Source organism: Galeopterus variegatus, unplaced genomic scaffold (assembly GCF_000696425.1).
Source record: "Galeopterus variegatus unplaced genomic scaffold, G_variegatus-3.0.2 Scaffold506, whole genome shotgun sequence".
Classification (NCBI taxonomy): Eukaryota; Metazoa; Chordata; class Mammalia; order Dermoptera; family Cynocephalidae; genus Galeopterus; species Galeopterus variegatus.
In genome coordinates, this window is record NW_007726617.1 from 247,954 (window position 1) to 265,902 (window position 17,949).

At 54.2% G+C, this 17,949-nt stretch overlaps 2 protein-coding genes across 2 annotated transcripts in view; both read left to right on the forward strand.

Annotated features, from left to right (window-relative positions):
• The window catches only part of IGSF9 (immunoglobulin superfamily, member 9), a 17,483-nt gene extending 1,198 nt beyond the window's left edge, over nt 1–16,285 (forward strand). Inside the window, exons 3-20 of the mRNA XM_008569528.1 lie at nt 5,372–5,524; nt 6,437–6,597; nt 6,836–6,953; nt 8,626–8,767; nt 8,870–9,015; nt 9,107–9,249; nt 10,546–10,686; nt 11,348–11,464; nt 11,675–11,825; nt 12,032–12,155; nt 12,411–12,586; nt 12,846–13,096; nt 13,311–13,395; nt 13,478–13,654; nt 13,956–13,998; nt 14,301–15,161; nt 15,434–15,561; nt 15,802–16,285. Of these exons, the coding sequence (XP_008567750.1) occupies nt 5,372–5,524; nt 6,437–6,597; nt 6,836–6,953; nt 8,626–8,767; nt 8,870–9,015; nt 9,107–9,249; nt 10,546–10,686; nt 11,348–11,464; nt 11,675–11,825; nt 12,032–12,155; nt 12,411–12,586; nt 12,846–13,096; nt 13,311–13,395; nt 13,478–13,654; nt 13,956–13,998; nt 14,301–15,161; nt 15,434–15,561; nt 15,802–15,983 (3,299 nt within the window). The 3' untranslated portion in view covers nt 15,984–16,285. The remainder of the gene's footprint in view (nt 1–5,371; nt 5,525–6,436; nt 6,598–6,835; nt 6,954–8,625; nt 8,768–8,869; nt 9,016–9,106; nt 9,250–10,545; nt 10,687–11,347; nt 11,465–11,674; nt 11,826–12,031; nt 12,156–12,410; nt 12,587–12,845; nt 13,097–13,310; nt 13,396–13,477; nt 13,655–13,955; nt 13,999–14,300; nt 15,162–15,433; nt 15,562–15,801) is intronic.
• Nucleotides 16,286–17,830: 1,545 nt separating this feature from the next.
• The window catches only part of TAGLN2 (transgelin 2), a 9,076-nt gene continuing 8,957 nt past the window's right edge, over nt 17,831–17,949 (forward strand). Inside the window, exon 1 of the mRNA XM_008569529.1 lies at nt 17,831–17,914. The gene's annotated coding sequence lies outside the window, so the exon portion shown is untranslated. The remainder of the gene's footprint in view (nt 17,915–17,949) is intronic.

Here is a 17,949-nt window from a genome sequence, read left to right on the forward strand (position 1 = left end):
ACACACACACACACACACACACACACACACACACACACACACAGACGCGCACGCGCGCGCGTTATAGCTGTGCTGTCTAGAATTCCATGTGGTCTGTTCCAGAGGAGATCTTGCAGCCCTATTCCAAATATCCATCCTAATTCTCTAACTGCTCTTTCTAGATCTCATCCTGAAACTGTCCAGACTCCATCCTGATCTTTCGTAGTCTCCTCACTTGGCCCTATCCTAGTTCCTGGCTGTACTCTGCTCACTCCCCTGCTCTCACTTCCCCCGTTGTCTTAAATGCTAGTTTGGGGGTTCTGGGCTTCTAGCGAGTGGGCTGAGGGGGCAGCTGGGTGGGTGGGGCTGTGACCTCTCTGTTCCAGTGGGGGCTCAGCCTGATTCTGAGTACAGAAGAGCAGGTGCACAGAGAGAGTAGGCTGGGGAGGGCCCGGGGGCCCCAAAGGCTGGTGACTGGATGGGTCCGGACTGGGTTGGTGCTTTAGCTGGCTCCTGTATGGACTGAAAATAGTGTATAGGCCTCCCTGGGGGCCTTCTGCCATACTCCAGCTGGCTCCCTAGAATGGCTCAGCCTCCTCCTAATCCTGGATGGATCCTTAATCTGAGCGGTTTAGTGCCAGATCTTGGGACAGGATGTGGGAGGTCCTAAGGGTGGGTCTGGGCCACTGGACAAGAGACAGTCTCGCTGCCTCCTCTTCAGAGCGGAACCCAGGAAAGGCCACCTGAGAGGACGTTGATGGGGGGACCCCACCTTTTCCCTCTGTAGTTTGAATCCTGAGGGAAACCCTGGGATTGGCTGAGCTCTTGCCACTGGGCGGGCTGAGCAGAGAGGGGAGGAGGTGCAGGCAGGTGCTGTAGAAGGGAAGAGTTTATTTTCAAACTGGGGGCAATTATTGGCAAACAGCCTGGTGGGAGTGCATGTGTCTCCACAAGCCCCGTGGGAATTGATGAAAGCAGGCCCCAATTAGCACAGTGGAGAAAAACGGTTGTGCTCTCCAGTCCTCTCTCCCTGCCTCTGCCTGCCTGGGCCTGGGAGGGGTTTGAGGCTGCTGGACCTCTGAGGCTGGACAGACTGTTGCCTGACTCAGCAAGGCAAGGGACAGATGGAGGAGAGGTGGGAGATGGCCTTTTCCTGGGACTCCACCAGGGATATGGGGAACTCTTTTTCTTCTCACCAGCTTTTGTCCTGTCCTGGGGTCCCTCAGCCGGACAGGCCACTGGATGGTAGCAAGTCTGTCTACCTCTGGGTTGTCCTTCTGTCTCTGTGTTGTTCCTTGAGCTGCAAGGGCTGTGAGCAGTCACCTGTGGGGCTTTCTTCCTACCTGCACCCTTTGTTCCCACACCTGTTCCCAGTCTGGAGCCCTTAGTCAGGACAGAGCTGATCTAGGGAGCCAAGACCCTGGAGTGAGGCCCCTGAGCCCATTAACCCTTTTATTGCCTCACAGTGTGGCAGGGGCCTCTCAGCCTTTGTGCCCGGGACTGGGAACTGCAGTTGCTAAGCAACAGGAGGTGGAGGTTGCTAAGGACAATGCTGTTCTGTCATAAACCCTCTGGGCAAGTGAGGGGAGATGGGCCTGGGACTGTGTGTGAAGCTGGTGGCCTAGAATGTGTGAGGAACTTCGAGAGAGACTGTTGGGGTCTAGGGACCACACTGAAGGGAAAGCTTCCAATCTTTGAGGACTCTAGTAGGGATCTAGTATCTCTTCTCAGCCTTTTGGCTAAGATCAAATGTAGAAGGGATCTAGCAGAAGAGACTGGACTTATTTATTTATTTCTAAAAGAGATGACTGGTAAGGGGATCTTAACCCTTGACTTGGTGCTGTCAGCACCATGCTCTCCCAAGTGAGCCAAATGGCCATCCTATATAGGGATCCGAACCCGTGGCCTTGGTGTCATGAGCACCACAATCTCCAAAGTGAGCCATGGGCTGGCCTTGAGACTGGACTTATAAACTAGTACGAAAGTAGTAAAAAGCAAAAAGCAGTGTAAAACGAGTTAGGGCTAAACAGTAGGATTGCCTTAGCTCTCAGATGCCTGGTACCCACCATGGTGCCTGCACAGAATGCCTGCATGGTGCAAAACCGTGACCAAGCCTCTGGAAGAAAGGCCAGCTAGGCTTAGCCTACACTAGCTCTCCTGGGGTGCATCTTAGACCACCTCTTCAAATCTGTGGGATGGGCTTTTGTTCTTTGACTTTTGCACTATATTTCTTGGGAGTGAGAAGATGCCCCACACAGCAGAAGTGTCATGCATTTTATCTCTGTCCTGAGTTGTTTGATAAAAGTCAGTTGTCTCATTCTCCATTTAGAATTCCCTGGCTCCTGTTAATTATCTCCTCTTCCTACCTTTTATCCTTCAAAACCCTCTGCTTTGTCACATCTTCCAAGAAGTCTTCCTTATTCCTCTTGCTTCATAGTGCAATGTTTATCACCATTGTTAACACCATTTTTTGAACTTCTGTATATATGCATGGACATGAACTTGCCCACGTACATGAGTGTAGGTTCTCTGCCTTCTGAGAGCTTGAGAGAGCAGCAACTGTGTCTCCTGTTTCTTTCACACATCCCTGCATGTGGGAAGATCTGAAGCCCATCAGGCTTTGGCCCTGCACGTGGAGGGTAGGCCTCCAGGAGGTGGGCACAGCACTCCAAAGGACTTCCTGTTCTGTAACACTACAATCCAGATCTCACAGAAAAGTTAGGACGTGCAGTATGCTTCACTGGAGATATATATATATATATATATATATATATATTTTTTTTTAAAGATGACCGGTAAGGGGGTCTTAAACCTTGGCTTGGTGTTATCAGCACCACACTCAGCCAGTGAGCAAACCGGTTATCCCTATATAGGATCCAAACCCGTGGCCTTGGTGTTATCAGCACTGCACTCTCCCGAGTGAGCCATGGGCCGGCCCTTCACTGGATATTCTGATTAACAAACATTTGGAACTCTTACCCTTTGGCTACCAACATCTCCCAAGTGAGAATACACTGATTATGCTCAGTGCCCAGAACATCACTTGATCCTAACACCAGCGTTCAATGGAAAGCGCACTGCATCTGGAGAAAGAAGGCCTGGCTTTGTCAATTACTAGCCATGGGATTTTGGAAAGAAACTTAACAGCAGTACCTTCTCTATAATGGAATTCTTGGGAGGATTAAATATGCTGACAAGGCTTAATATTACATGGCCCAAAATCATTGCTCAATCTCCCTTCCCTCTTCTTCCTTCTTTGTAGAGCTAGAAGATCACCATCATGAAAAGTTACTATCATTGGAATGTAGAAGAGGTTGCAGTCTGGGGTCTGCGGAGCTCAGTGGCCAGGCAGATTAGGGCTCCTGAGGAATCCTTCTGGTGGGTGGAATATTATGTTAAATGTTTACTTGCTAGGCCTATTCTTATCTCCTGGGTGGGGATTTAAACACCTAGCCCTTTAAGCAGGTCCACCTATCCCAGAGAATCCACACCCCTGGAACTTATTCTTAGAAGGAAAAGAAAACCTTGCCTAAGATCACAAAGCCAGCCTCAACTTGATCATTCTCCTCTTCTTCCCTGATGGCATTAGGGCCACAGCAGGCTTAGATTCTGTTTCAGAAAGGTCACTCTAGAGCTAGAATGGTAGAAAATTGGAGGGGTGAGTGCACTAAGAGCTTCAGAATTTCTGGTACATTCATACGTTGCTTAACAACTGGGATGCATTCTGAGAAATGCGTCGTTAGTCAACTTCTTTGTTGTGCAAACATCACAGAATGTATTACACAAATGTGTAAGCCTACCACACACTTAGGGTATATGGTATAGCCATTATAATCTTATGGGACCACTGTCATATATGCAGCCCATTGTTGACCAAAACATTGTTGGAATGTGACTGAAACATGACTGTGTTAGGAAGAGCTGGGGTGGGCACAATGCTAAGGGAAACTTGTCTTGGAGCTACATTTGCATACCCTGTAAGATTTAGAAAATGCCATTTGTCTATATCAGAGGTCAGTGTGGGGGTGGGCAACTGGCACATGTAGAGGGATGTAGGCTGGAAGTAGGGAGACCTACTTATTGGACTAACCCAGGTGAGAGATATGACAGGTCTGAAGGTGGAGATGGTAGAGAGGGAAAAAATAAAAATATTTAGGAGGTAGGATTTGAAAGATTTAGTGAACAAGTAGATGTGGAGGTAATGGAGAGAGGAACCCAGGTGACATCAGGTTTCTGGTAGGGGGACTTGGTGGTGCTATTCACTGATGTGGGGAGAGAAAACAGAGATGATATATTATCAGGTGAGAGATAGGGTCAAGACTTGAGTGCAGACTTCTGATTTCAAATCTTGAGCTCATTCATTTGTTCAACAACCTTTATTTGAGCACCTGCTGATGCCAGGCACCATGCTGCATGCCTTCCTTACATTATCTCTCCTCCACCCCACCCACATTTTTTTCCTTCACTTTTATAGACAAGGATACTGAAATTGAGGGAGAGGTTGAGTAACTTGCCCAAAGGAGTACATGGCAGAGCTGGACTCGTGCCTAGGTCTCTCTGGCTCCCAAGGGTGCCCTCCTCACTAGGCTGAACTGCCAGGGACCCATGAGGCTGTATGGGGTACAGGGTTCCATCAGGGGAGGGTGCTGAGGGATTCGGTGGGTACCCTCAGTCTGATCCTGGTGGTGAGGTGTGGATGCTGAGCAAGAGTGGGAATGTGTCCACTTGTGCTGTGGCTGTGTGGCTTTGTGGAGCTCTACATGGTCAGTCAGCTGTGGCCTGAGTGCCCTGGGGTGTGGAGGGGATGGGGTGGTGAGGCTGCTGACTTTGCTGTTGGCTGGGTTGGACTCTGGCCACCCTAAGGCGCTTAGGCTGCTGATAATAGCCCTGAGGGATTAGGGGCTTTGGCAGGCGAGGTCTGGGCCCCTGCCAGGGCCCCAAACACTGCTGAGGTTTCCGGGGACAGAGTCCTCTGGCAAGAGGAGTACTCCCAGGAGCCCATACTCTGCCCCTACAAAAAGAGCCCAGGGATGGGCAGATCTCGTAAGAATCCACAGGAAACTAAGTGTTGGCTCTTCAGCCCCCTTCCCCTGACAGTCCTGGAAGCCGGTTGTAGTTCAGTGAAATGTTTTGCCCATGTGCTGTCTTTCTGAGTTTCTCTTTGTCAAGGCTGGGTCCCAGTTGTTGAAAGACAGAAGTGGGCAGAGGGGCTGAATGGAGGGACCTACCCTCAATGACCCCAACTCCATCAGTGCCTCTCCACACCCCAGTCTCTCAGGGTAACTGAGAAAGACTGAGACTGTCCTTGACCTCTGAGAATGACCATATGACCAGGGGTTTGGGGCTCCTGTGGGGTCCCTTTGGCACCCCTGATTCAGGGTTCCTCCCCCAGGACGAGTCCGGCTGCAGAAGGGGGCATCTCTCCAGATTGAGCGGCTCCGGGTGGAAGACCAGGGCTGGTACGAGTGCCGCGTTCTCTTCCTGGACCAGCACAACCCTGAAGATGATTTTGCTAACGGCTCCTGGGTGCACCTGACAGTCAATTGTATGAAGCTGGGGGGCAGGTGGTGGAGAAGGGAGGGATGGAGAATGCTGGGACCTCTGGCTGGTGGGAGAAGGAAGGAGTTCTATTTCCATCCCCCTTGCAGTGCCAGTGCCCCACCCTTCCTGAGACCCCTGATCTGTTCACTTGGTGGTTGCCTCTTACCCCACCCCCCACTCCTTCCCTTTCAGTTCTTCAAATCTAAATCCAATCAGCCTTCTAGCTCTATATCAAGAAACCCCTCTTCCCCTCTCCTCCCTTCTGCCTCCTGGCCAGGGTAAGGGAGAAGGGAAAGGGGGCTCTTGGGCCCTGAGTGAAACACAGCACTTTGTGGTTTCACAACACCTTTCACCCAGGCCCTCTTCATTATCGCTCACCCCTAGTGGGGAAGGTTATAATCATTCCCATTGCGTAGATGAGACTTGGGGTCTGCTCTCACTTTCATAGGTGAGAGAGGCTGAGTCATGCCACTGATTAGTGGCAGAGCAGAGTCTAGGACCCAGGCCTCCAGACTCCCAGAACACTCGCTCACCCCTAGTGGGGAAGGTTATAATCATTCCCATTGCGTAGATGAGACTTGGGGTCTGCTCTCACTTTCATAGGTGAGAGAGGCTGGGTCATGCCACTGATTAGTGGCAGAGCAGAGTCTAGGACCCAGGCCTCCAGACTCCCAGAACAGTGCTCTTCCTGAGGGCACTTATCTCTCCATCTGGACACCAGCATGTGCCCAACCCCAGGCCAGTGCAGTCCTTGCTTGGCCCTGGGTGCAGCAGACAGGGTGGCTGGGGTGGGGGTTCCTGTAAAGCTTGGTGGCTGGGGGCTGCACCTCTGAGTGGTCTGTTTCCCTGGCCCTTGGACACTGCTCTTTGGGCTGATAGCCCCTCTGACCTCCCCTGATTCCTCTCTCCTCTGCAGCACCCCCTCAATTCCAGGAGACGCCTCCCCCAGTGCTGGAAGTGCAGGAACTGGAGCCTGTGACCCTGCGTTGTGTTGCCCATGGCAGCCCCCAGCCTCATGTGACTTGGAAGCTCCGAGGGCAGGACCTTGGGCAGGGCCAGAGCCAGGATCAGCTGCAAGTGAGTCCTGGGGCTGAGCAGAATGGGCCAGAGAGAGTGTGAGGGGAAGGTGGGGGCCTGGGAGTTGGGCTGGAAGACAAAGGGGGCAAAGGCCAGGCTGGGAGATGGGTCATAGGAGAGGTTTTGCATGGGCTTCCCTGAACCTGGGGCCCTGCCTCCCTCTGCTGGCCAGCCTCGGAAGTGCAGGGTCTGAGGCTCGCCAGGAAGGAAGAGGCCTTCTCACCAACTCCATCCCTAGGTGAAGAATGGGACGCTGTGGATTCGGCGGGTGGAGCGAGGCAGCTCTGGGGTCTACACCTGCCAAGCCTCCAGTACCGAGGGCAGCGCCACCCACGCCACCCAGCTGCTGGTGCTAGGTGCTCTCTGGCGGGGGGGTGGGGACGGGGGACTGTGATCTGTGGCTGGGGAGGTGCACAGCAGGATTGAAGGAGACGTGTCCGAGGGAGGGGCCCGGTGGAGGGTGAGGGACTCCCGATACAGGCTTTTGCTCTAAAAGTAGCATCTTAATTTTAGAAGAATCAGTAAATGGACAAATAGATATTTAGTGCTCAGCAGTGTGTGGTAGTGGAAAGGGCACAGGTGCTAGTTGGTGTTAGGCAGTGGGCCATGTATCCCCCTGCACCCACGTTCTTCATCTCTATACAGAGGCTCATATCTACCTCTCAGGACTGTTACAACAATTTGATTAGGTTCAGCTGAGTACATAGTAAATCCTTTGGAAGAAAGGCTGAGAAGTATAAAGCCTGGGCTCTGCCTTCATAGAGCGTACTTTTTGTGAGTGGAACAGCCCAGTGCTGCTGTCCGTGGTGCTGTGAGTAGGCAGTGCTGGGGAATGGCTGAAGGTGTAGTCTCTGGCATCAGGAAGGCCTGAGAGTGGAGCTTCCTTCCCCCGCTGTCCTTGGGCAAGTCACCTCACGATCTCTTTGCCTCTGGGCCTTCCTTTCTTCATCTATAAAAGGGAGACCATAATTCCTACCTCAAAAGGTTCTTGTGAGGGTTAAATGAGACGATGCCGGTAAAGTGCTTAGCACTTAGTGCCTGGCACGCAGTAAGTAGGAGCTCTGTACATGTCAGCTTGTGTCATTACCTCTCACTACTGACCACTCCTGCAGTAGGGCCCAGAGAAGGGAGAGAGGGCAATGGAGCTGTAGTAGTCAGAGGTGGTTTTGCAGGAGGTGTATGGCTGGGCCAGGCCTTAGGAAAGGGCATTCCAGACCAAGGGTTCAGAGAGCAAAGGCATGGAGATGGGAGTGAGCTTGGCCTGCGGACAGCGAGCTGCCCATACTGGCCTGAAAGAGCTGGTGAGGGTTGACATACAGAAAGATGGTTGGCCAGGTAGGGAGGTATTGGGTCATGGGGGCCCATAGGGCTGTATCAGGAAGTTTGAGCTTACTGTGGTAGGAGCTAGGAGCTGCTGCAGTTGGTGAGGGTTGACATACAGAAAGATGGTTGGCCAGGTAGGGAGGTATTGGGTCATGGAGGCCCATAGGGCTGTATCAGGAAGTTTGAGCTTACTGTGGTAGGAGCTAGGAGCTGCTGCAGGTTCTTGAGCAGAAGTGTTCTGTGGCTAAAGGGGACATTTCTGCATGAGTGGCCATTAGCGTGGCAGCGACAGGGGAACCTGGAGTGAGGGGTTGCTGTAGCATCTTAGGGTGGGGTATTGGGAACCTGGAGTAGGACAGGAGACAAAGAGGTGATTTAAGACATGAGAGACAGGGATTCAAAGGGTAAATAAGCAGAGTAACAACTGACTCCTGCCAACACGCACACACAGTTGCCAGGCAGGGGAACTGGGTAAAGGGGATTGCCCTTGGTGGAGCAGGGAGCATTTGGGAAGGAGAGCGGGTCTTGCGGAGAGGATGAACTTCTGTTATGTACAAGGGGAAAATACTGTTTCAGTTCCCTAAGGCCCTGTAACAACCAGGCCTACATCCCAGAGGGCAGAGCTGGGAAGAGTTCTAGAAGTGACCTCACGGTTCTGGGAAGACTCTGGGCTGAGGCCACCTCCCTCCCCTTTGCCCCCTACAGGACCCCCAGTTATTGTGGTGCCCCCCAAGAACAGCACAGTCAATGCCTCCCAGGATGTTTCTTTGGCCTGCCGGGCTGAGGCATACCCTGCTAACCTCACCTATAGCTGGTTCCAGGACAGCATCAATGTCTTCCACATTAGGTGGGTCACCAACACTAGGAGGTGTGGAATTGGTGGGCAGTCTTTGAGGAGCTCCTTGGCTGGCCAGGGCCTAAACCCCTCCTCACTCATGCCATATTGCAGTCGCCTGCAGTCCCGAGTGCGGGTCCTGGTGGATGGGAGCTTGCGGCTGCGGGCTGCCCAGCCTGATGATGCTGGCCGCTACACCTGTGTGCCCAGCAATGGCCTCCTGCATCCGCCCTCAGCCTCTGCCTACCTCACTGTGCTCTGTAAGTCTGACCCCAGCTCCTTCCCCAGTCTGCTCCCCATTGCTAGGCCAGGCCAAGTCCCTCTCCCCCAACTTACCACTGCTTTCCCCAGACCCAGCCCAGGTGACGGTGATGCCTCCTGAGACACCCCTGCCCGTAGGCATGCGGGGGGTTATCCGGTGCCCGGTTCGTGCCAACCCCCCACTGCTCTTTGTCAGCTGGACCAAGGATGGGAAGGCCCTGCAGCAGAACAAGGTACAGGCTTGGGAAGGTCTTAGCGTAGTGTTAACTCCAGTCAGAAGGACAGCTGGGGTGGAGTTAGCTCAGTTTAATTCAATTCAGTGACTAGAGAATACACAGTTCTTACCAGGTGCTGTGTGGGGTGTTGGGTGGGGAGTGGAGCAAAGAGGCATCCATCCTTAAGGAGGGCACCTCCTGGGGTAGAGGAGTAGGACAGCAACATAGACACTGCTAGAACAGGGATGGCATACCTGCCTTTCTCTTAGCGCTGGTTGAGGATAGATTAGCAACAGATTCTGGGACTTTGGTGATAGGTGTTGAAGGATAGGGAGTCATTCCATGCGGAAACCAGGACCCAGAGGCAGGAAATAGTATAGGGCATTTATGGACTAATGAATCGCCCAGTTTGGTGGGAGCTGCAGTGCCTGTAGGAACATGAATGGTGCAGAGAAAGCTGGAAAGACAGGCTGGGGCCAAAAGGAAGAATTGTGGTTACCAAGTTAATATTACCTCATTCCAAAGTGATTGGGATCTTTTGTCTGTGGAGACTATAAATTCCTTGAGGCCTAGTATTGCATCTTTAAATCATAATGTCCCCAGGGCTTCTACAACAGTAGTACTCAGTAAATTTCTGTTGAATGTTTAAAAAAAAGTCTAAAGGAAATTGCAGCCAGTGAAGTTTTTCCACCAATGGTTTGAAAGCATCAGAGCCATGAGCAGGAGTTGAGTTTGTCAGGTGGAATGGAGTGGGAGAGACTGGACATAGGAAGAGGGGTTCTGAGGCTGTTGAAATAGTCCAGGTGAGAGGTTATGAAGTCTGAGTTAGAGAGCAGGACGTAAGGTTGGAGAGGCCCTCATGCCCAGACAAAAAGGACTTGTCAGGATGACAGACTCAGTAAGTGTCTGGATAGGGGGAGTGAGGGAGGATGAGGGATCAAACTTTAGTGAGGCCAGTGGGGCCTTTAATGTATAAATAGGAGCTTCTTTGGGGTGGAAAATGCTGAATTTAATTATTGAATTTAGGTCCCAGCAGGCAGGGAGTCCCCCCACTGCCCAACTCCAGGGGGCACCATTCTGTGAGTGGCACCCCCTGGAGTTGTGCAGTCACTGCCTTACTCCACTGGTAGTGGTCCCTCTGTAGGAAAGAAAGGGCTGGAAGTCAGAGAGAGGTCAGGCCTGGACACAGAGTCACAGTCCTCTGCATAGATTCGAGTTTCTCATACAGCCTCCCTCTCTTGTACCACCTCTCTCTATGCCGATCTTGCCTTGGCTGAGTTTCTTTCCCTAGTTGTCATCTCCTCTTCCCACCAGTTTCCTGGCTGGTCCCAGGGCACAGAAGGCTCACTGATCATTGCCCTGGGGAATGAGGATGCCCTGGGAGAATATTCCTGCACCCCCTACAACAGTCTTGGTACTGCCGGGCCCTCCCCCGTGACTCGCGTGTTGCTCAAGGTGAGGCCCAGGGTGGGCCAGGAGCTGAAGATGCATGCTAAGGTGTCCATGTAGGAAGGGGCTGCCAAGTCTGTGTTCCCCATGGTGGACACAGCAGCAGCAGTCCAATGCCATCCCAGAAGTTTTTGCAGAGATGGTGCTGGGGAGGTGGGACAGATGTCACACAACACATCCACAAAGTAAGATATCCTGTTCACCCCAACTCTCACTAACCTTGGCAATGCTGCTCACCTCTCTGGAGCTCCGGGGAGGGAGAGATGCCATCCCAGAAGTTTTTGCAGAGATGGTGCTGGGGAGGTGGGACAGATGTCACACAACACATCCACAAAGTAAGATATCCTGTCCACCCCAACTCTCACTAACCTTGGCAATGCTGCTCACCTCTCTGGAGCTCCGGGGAGGGAGAAAGGGTGTTCTGTACAGGTTTGGAGATCTCCAGAGAGTCCTGCCCCAGCCCACTAGTCCTTATCGAGCCAACCATTTCCCTCCAGCCCTGCCCGCTGGGAAACAGACATAGAGCTAGAGAGAAACTGAGAAAGGGAGTAAGAATGAGATCGAGACATAGACACAGGGAGCCCAGAGACGGGGAGTGACCAACCTTAGACAGCGTGTCACAGAGGCTGTGAGAGAGGCCCCTCCCAATGCCAGATCTGGCCTGCAGGCTCCCCCAGCTTTTACAGAACGACCCAAGGAAGAATATTTCCAGGAAGTAGGACGGGAGCTAGTCATCCCCTGCTCTGCCCGAGGAGACCCTCCTCCTATTGTCTCTTGGGCCAAGGTAAGGTCCTGACCCCGCTCTGCCTGAATCCATGTCCACTACACTCCTGATGCTCTGTGCCCCTGGCCATTTTGTGGGAAGGAGGATGTGGGGAGGAGAGGGCTGTCAGAAGCAAAGAGGGGAGGAAACTGGAGCTGCCCAGAGAGATGAGTGGCGCCCTTGGTGAGGGGTGGCTGCGTGTGTCCTCAGGGCTGACCAGTGGTTCTGTAGGTGGGCCGGGGGCTGCGGGGCCAGGCCCAGGTGGACAGTAACAGCAGCCTCATCCTACGACCGTTGACCAAGGAGGCCCATGGCCGTTGGGAGTGCAGTGCCAGCAATGCCGTAGCCCGAGTGGCCACCTCCACGAATGTCTACGTGCTGGGTTAGTGGCTGGAGAGCAGTGAGGCGCTGGGGGAAACCATGTGGGACAGGAGACAGGGGAATCATTTTTGGAGGCCCAGATGGGGGATTCTGGGTGTGGGACCCCTGGGACAATGGGTGGAGGTCAGAGGCCCTGTAGTGCTCCTTCGCTCTTCATCCCCCTCAGGGTGCTGACCATCATCCCTCCCTGTATTCCTCCCTACTCAGGCACCAGCCCCCACGTTGTCACCAATGTGTCTGTGGTGCCTTTGCCTAAGGGTGCCAATGTCTCCTGGGAGCCTGGCTTTGATGGTGGCTATCTGCAGAGATTCAGTGTCTGGTATACCCCATTGTGAGTGACATGCCCCTGCCATTCCTGTGCCAGCCTCACCTCCTCTCATCTCCTGACCACCCTAGCCTATCTGGCCCTCTGTCCCTAGCCGTGTCCTAGTTCTGCTGCCCTATTTCCAGAGACTCTTAGGAGTTTAGGGCCCAGCCCCTGAGACCTTGGATAGTTAAGTGGAGGGGGGGAGCCAGCTTTCTGGACCCCAAACCTTCCTGGCCTTCCTAGTTCATGAGGTGCCCCCTATCTCCCCATGTTTTCCAGGGCCAAGCGTCCTGACCGAGCCCATCATGACTGGGTGTCCCTGGCAGTGCCGGTGGGGGCTGCTCACCTCCTAGTACCAGGGCTGCAGCCCCACACTCAGTACCAGTTCAGCGTCCTAGCTCAGAACAGGCTGGGGAGTGGGCCGTTCAGTGAGATCATTTTGTCTGCCCCTGAAGGTGAGACCTCTTGCCCCAGAACAGCAGAGACAAGAATGTGGAAGGGCTGGTAGGGAAAGTTGGATATGGGAGGACTTGGGTGGGAGGGTGCAGACTGCTGGGCAGCTTGGGGTCCACAGGGGTGTGTGGAAGATGATTTGAGCCTGTCTTTAGGGCTCTGGGGGAATGGTTGGGCACTGGGGGCTGCAGAAGGCCAGGGAAGGGCAGGATGAGAGACGCTGGGAATCCTATCTCTGACTTGCCTGTTTATCCCATTCAGCGCTTCCTACCACGCCAGCTGCCCCCAGGCTTCCCCCGACAGAGATGCTGCCTCCTCTGTCCCCTCCCCGAGGTCTGGTGGCAGTGAGGACATCTCGGGGGGTACTCCTGCATTGGGATCCCCCGGAACTGATCCCTAAGAGACTGGATGGCTATGTTCTGGAAGGCCGGCAAGATTCTCAGGGCTGGGAGGTGCTGGACCAGGCTGTGGCAGGCACGGAAATGCAGCTGCTGGTGCCAGGCCTCATCAAGGTATGTGCGAGGCGGTACGGGGAGGTCCGTCCAGTGCCTCTCCAGTGCTCTGCTCCATCCCTCAAACCCCATCTTCTCGTCCTGGTTTGACCATCTTCACCTGCTTCATCCCACCTTACCCTTACCTCCCCTCTGCAAAGTCTTTCCATATGGAACTGGGGTAGGCGGTGCTGGGCCCTGACCCCCTTCCTGGTACCCTATCCCCAACCCCCAGGACGTTCTCTACGAATTCCGCCTGGTGGCCTTTGCCGGGAGCTATGTCAGCGAGCCCAGCAACACGGCCAACGTGTCCACTTCCGGTAAGAACCCGGGGACAGGGGAGAGCCCCGGGGACTGCGGGAGCTGTGAGCTCACCGACCCTCCCTCCGGCCCCCTGCCCAGGCCTGGAGGTCTACCCGTCGCGCACACAGCTGCCCGGCCTCCTGCCCCAGCCCGTGCTGGCTGGCGTGGTGGGCGGGGTCTGCTTCCTGGGCGTGGCCGTGCTCGTGAGCGTCCTGGCCGCCTGCCTCATGAACCGGCGCAGGGCTGCGCGCCGCCGGCGCAAACGCCTTCGCCAAGGTAGGCCCCTCCGCAGCCTCCCTCTGGGCCAGAGCACTTCCGGCCTGAGCCACGGGAGGCCCAACCCACCACGGGCCCCGCCCCACCACGGGCCCCGCCCCACCACGGGCCCCGCCCACCTGGGTGAAAAAGCCCTCCGTCCTGTGTGGCCCAGGTGCATTCCCACAGGACAGCATCCGTCTTATTTACTCTTTTCCCATCCGGATGGGAGGTTGGTACCTACTGTTGGGTAAGGGGGGCTGCACCTGGGGCCCTGGAGGGATTGTTTTTTGTGTTATCTCCTGTTCTCGTGCCTTTACAGATCCCCCTCTCATCTTCTCTCCGCCCAGGAAGTCAGCTCCGCAGTAAGTCCCTCCATCTTCATCGCTTCCTTCTGCCTTCTCATTGTATGCACCAGTATCCTCTGCTTCCTTTTCTGCACCTTCGGGAGGGTCGGGAGGGGAGTAAGAATGCTAGTGCAGAGGCCCCAACTTCACGCTTGGCCGGCGTTGCCTGTGCCAACCTCCACCCACTCCACCATGTTGGCCCTTGCTTGCTCTCCCTAGCTCTGCTCTGCTGTGCAGCAAACCTCTGAAGGCCTGACCGCTGGCTTCTGGGAGTGGGACTGGCTCCCTATCACAGACCCTGATCTCCTGTCCTTCCCTAGCTCTGCTCCGGGATCGGGCAGCCCTGACAGCGTGGTGAAGCTCAAGCTCCAGGGTTCCCCAGTTCCCAGCCTGCGCCAAAGTCTGCTCTGGAGGGAGCCCGCCGGATCCCCCAGCCCCCATTCGGATCCTCCACCTAGCCGGGGACCCTTACCCCTGGAGCCGATTTGCCGGGGCCCAGATGGGCGCTTTGTGATGGGACCCACTGTGGCGGTCTCCCAAGAAAGGGCAGGCCCGGAGCGGGCAGAACCTCGGACCTCAGCCCGGCGTCTGGCTCGATCCTTTGACTGTAGCAGCAGCAGCCCCAGTGGGGCTCCCCAACCTCTCTGCATTGCAGACATTAGCCCTGTGGGGCCCCCTCCACCAGCCCAGCCTAGTCCCCTGCCAGGTCCTGGTCCCCTGCTCCAGTACCTGAGCTTGCCCTTCTTCAGGGAGATGAATGTGGATGGGGACTGGCCCCCTCTTGAGGAGCCTGGCCCTGTTCTATCCCCAGATTACATGGATACCCGGCCCTGCCCCACCTCATCTTTCCTTTGCCCCCCAGACTCTCCCCCTGTGTCTCCCAGGGCAGCACTTCCTGGGGCTGTGGTAGGGGCTGGGGCCACCCCAGAGGCCCCTTACACGGCCCTGGCTGACTGGACACTGAGGGAGCGGCCGCTGCCTGGTCTTTTCCCTGCTGCTCCTCGGGGCAGCCTCACAAGCCAGAGCAGCGGGCGGGGCAGTGCTTCATTCCTTCGGCCCCCCTCCACAGCCCCCTCTGCAGGAGGCAGCTACCTCAGCCCCCCTCTAGGGGACACCAGCAGCTGGGCCAGTGGCCCTGAGAGGTGGCCCCGAAGGGAGCATGTGGTGACAGTCAGCAAGAGGTGAGGGCAGTCCCTGCCCATCCCTGCCCTGGCCTTGTTCCTGCCCTATTCCAGACTCCTCCCCACTTCTCTCCCATTACCCTGTGACTTCTCTGCTGTACTGCCACTCTAGAATTGGGAGTTTTTTTTTCTCCTTTTAGAAGCTTTTGCTGAGGTCTAGAGATTTTCAGGGGTAACCCATGACCCAACTTGAGTTTGGGGACCCTGGGTTCAGACTTTTCTGGACACCATCTGTTCCTCCACCCACACCAAACATCTGTCCCTTTTAACAGGAGGAACACATCTGTGGATGAGAACTATGAATGGGATTCAGAGTTCCCTGGGGACATGGAATTGCTCGAGACTTTGCACCTGGGGTTGGCCAGCTCCCGGCTCCGACCTGAAACTGAGCCAGAGTTAGGTGTGTGAAACCTTCAAAAGTCAGGCACTCCTGGCTGGTGTCCCACATCCCCACTGCCACCACCACCTTAGGACCCGTGTGTTTCCAGTCAGGCCCTACGCCCCAGGCTTCTCTGCCCTAGATTGTGTCTTGCTCCTTTGGCTCATCTGCACTGGAAGGCCCCCGAGAGCGTCATGTCTGAGCCCTTCACCCAATTATACTTCAGGCTTCTTCTCTCATTGTCCTGCCCTCCTCTTGCAGGTGTAAAGACTCCAGAGGAGAGCTGTCTCCTGAACACTGCCTATGCTCCTGGCCCTGAGGCCCGCTGTGCTGCCCTTCGGGAGGAATTCCTAGCCTTTCGCCGCCGTCGAGATGCCACTAGGGCCCGGCTTCCAGCCTATCGACAGCCAGTCCCCCACCCTGAACAGGCCACTCTGCTGTGAACACCCCTAATGTGAGGCTGGGCAAAGGCATATGGACCTGCAAAGGAAACCCCCAACAAGACCTTAGCTCCACCCTAGGGCACTGTCCCTGCCCCTTGGTGCCCAGGCATAGACCCTGATAGTGGGCTTGGGTAAGCTTGGTATGGGATGTATGTGCTGACCCCCTAGGTGAGTTTGGGGTTTGGAACAGGGATCTTAGATCGTCCCCTTTGTGTGTGTGTGTGTGTGTGTGTGTGTGTGTGTGGTGTTTGTAGTGTGGGTGAAATTTTCTACAGGTGAATAAACAAAGTCTGAAAAATGTTTCTATGTGTTATCTGGCTTTGAATCTGAGAGAAAGGTGGGAAAATCCCTGGACCTTTAAAGAAGAAGTGAATCTTAATGAGTAGGGTACATTCAACATTCATTCAAAGAACATTTATTGAGTGCTTACTGAGGTCAGCTACTAAAGACCAGCCATTGAACTAGATGCTGAGAAAATACTAAGTTCACTAAGACATACATGCCTTTGTCCTTGGGGAGTTCTTTCTAGTCAGTGAGGCAGACAAGTAAAGAAATAGTTACAGTATAATGTGATAAGTTCTGTGATAAAGTTATGTGTTGGTTATTATGGTAGCACAAAGGAAGGAATTCAGTTCAAGTCAATAAACATTCAGTGAATGCTTACAACGTGTACTGGGACAAATGCTTCTTATGGGGGATCGTCAGGATCCTCACAGAAGGTAGTAATACTCATAGCAATAATAGCATTTGCTGTGTGCAAGGCACTGCTCTAAGATCTTTATGTGTATTAAGTTCATTCTCTACAGCTTTATGAGTTAGGTAGTACTGTCAGCTCTGCTGTGTAGGCCAGTGAATTGAAGCATTGTGTGCTTTAATGATTTGCCCAAACGTCAGTAGGCAAGGGGTAGAGCAGGTGAAAAGCCAGTAAAGGAAGGGAAAACCTCCCAGGCAGAGGAATAGCCTTTGTAAAGGCACAAGATAGTGAAAATATTTGACACTCATGGGACCAGAATACAGGGCTGGATTGGACTTGGGGAGGGGACAGACAGAATGGAAAAGGATGAGGAGACTGGTCATTAATGTCCTTGAATATCAGGCCCAACAGGGGACTACTGTATGGCAAGAACTCCACTGATAGATGTAATTGGGGATTTCACACTAGAGGGACTCTGCTTGAAAGGGTGGGAGGCACTCCTTTGACCCCTAAACTATGCTGCCCTTCACTCTTAGAACCAGAATCGCTGCCAGTTTCTTCCACTGAGGCCTCCCTTCTGATCCTTCCAAGATTTAAGACAAGATGCCAGGTCTAAGAGGAGGAGATGAGAGGGGAAGAGAAATCAGGTGTGAACCCTGGGTCCTAACACTGACCACGCCTCTTGGGTGCGGGCAAGGAGTGACCTAATTGTTAGTTCCTGCCCGGGCTTGAAGTGAGCGACGAGCAACACCACCTGAGGGTGCTGTCCCGGCCTGCAAGCCCCAGTCCTGTCACACCCTAGTCAGTTGGGGAGGGGGGTGTCTTTCTGTACCTCTCTTTACCTTGCCAGCCTTCTTAAACCAGGAGGCCTCGTCCCACATAAACATGTGCACAGTCGAGTTTACCTTATAGGCAGAAAGTTTCCTATTGGGGCACAAATCTATGGGCTCGTGGGTAGAGGTTGAAGTTCTCATGAGTGGAGAACATGCAGCTGCCTTTGAAGGCCCACATTCCCCAGATCCTTTAAACCTCGTTCACGCCCACTGCCTGCCCCTCTCTTAAGTACTACTCTCGCTTTCTGCAATGCGGCGCCTTTAAACCCTATGGGCCCTTGCCCCGCCCCTGGTCCTCCCCGTCTAAGGCGGGACCCTCCTGAAAACCCTGGGCTGGGCGGGGGCGCACCAGTAGCCGCTGCAGCCCCTGCCTTGAGTGCGCAGCTGTCCAGCCAGCTTGAACGGTGAGCAACACCGAGGGACCAAGGGGGGTGGGGGT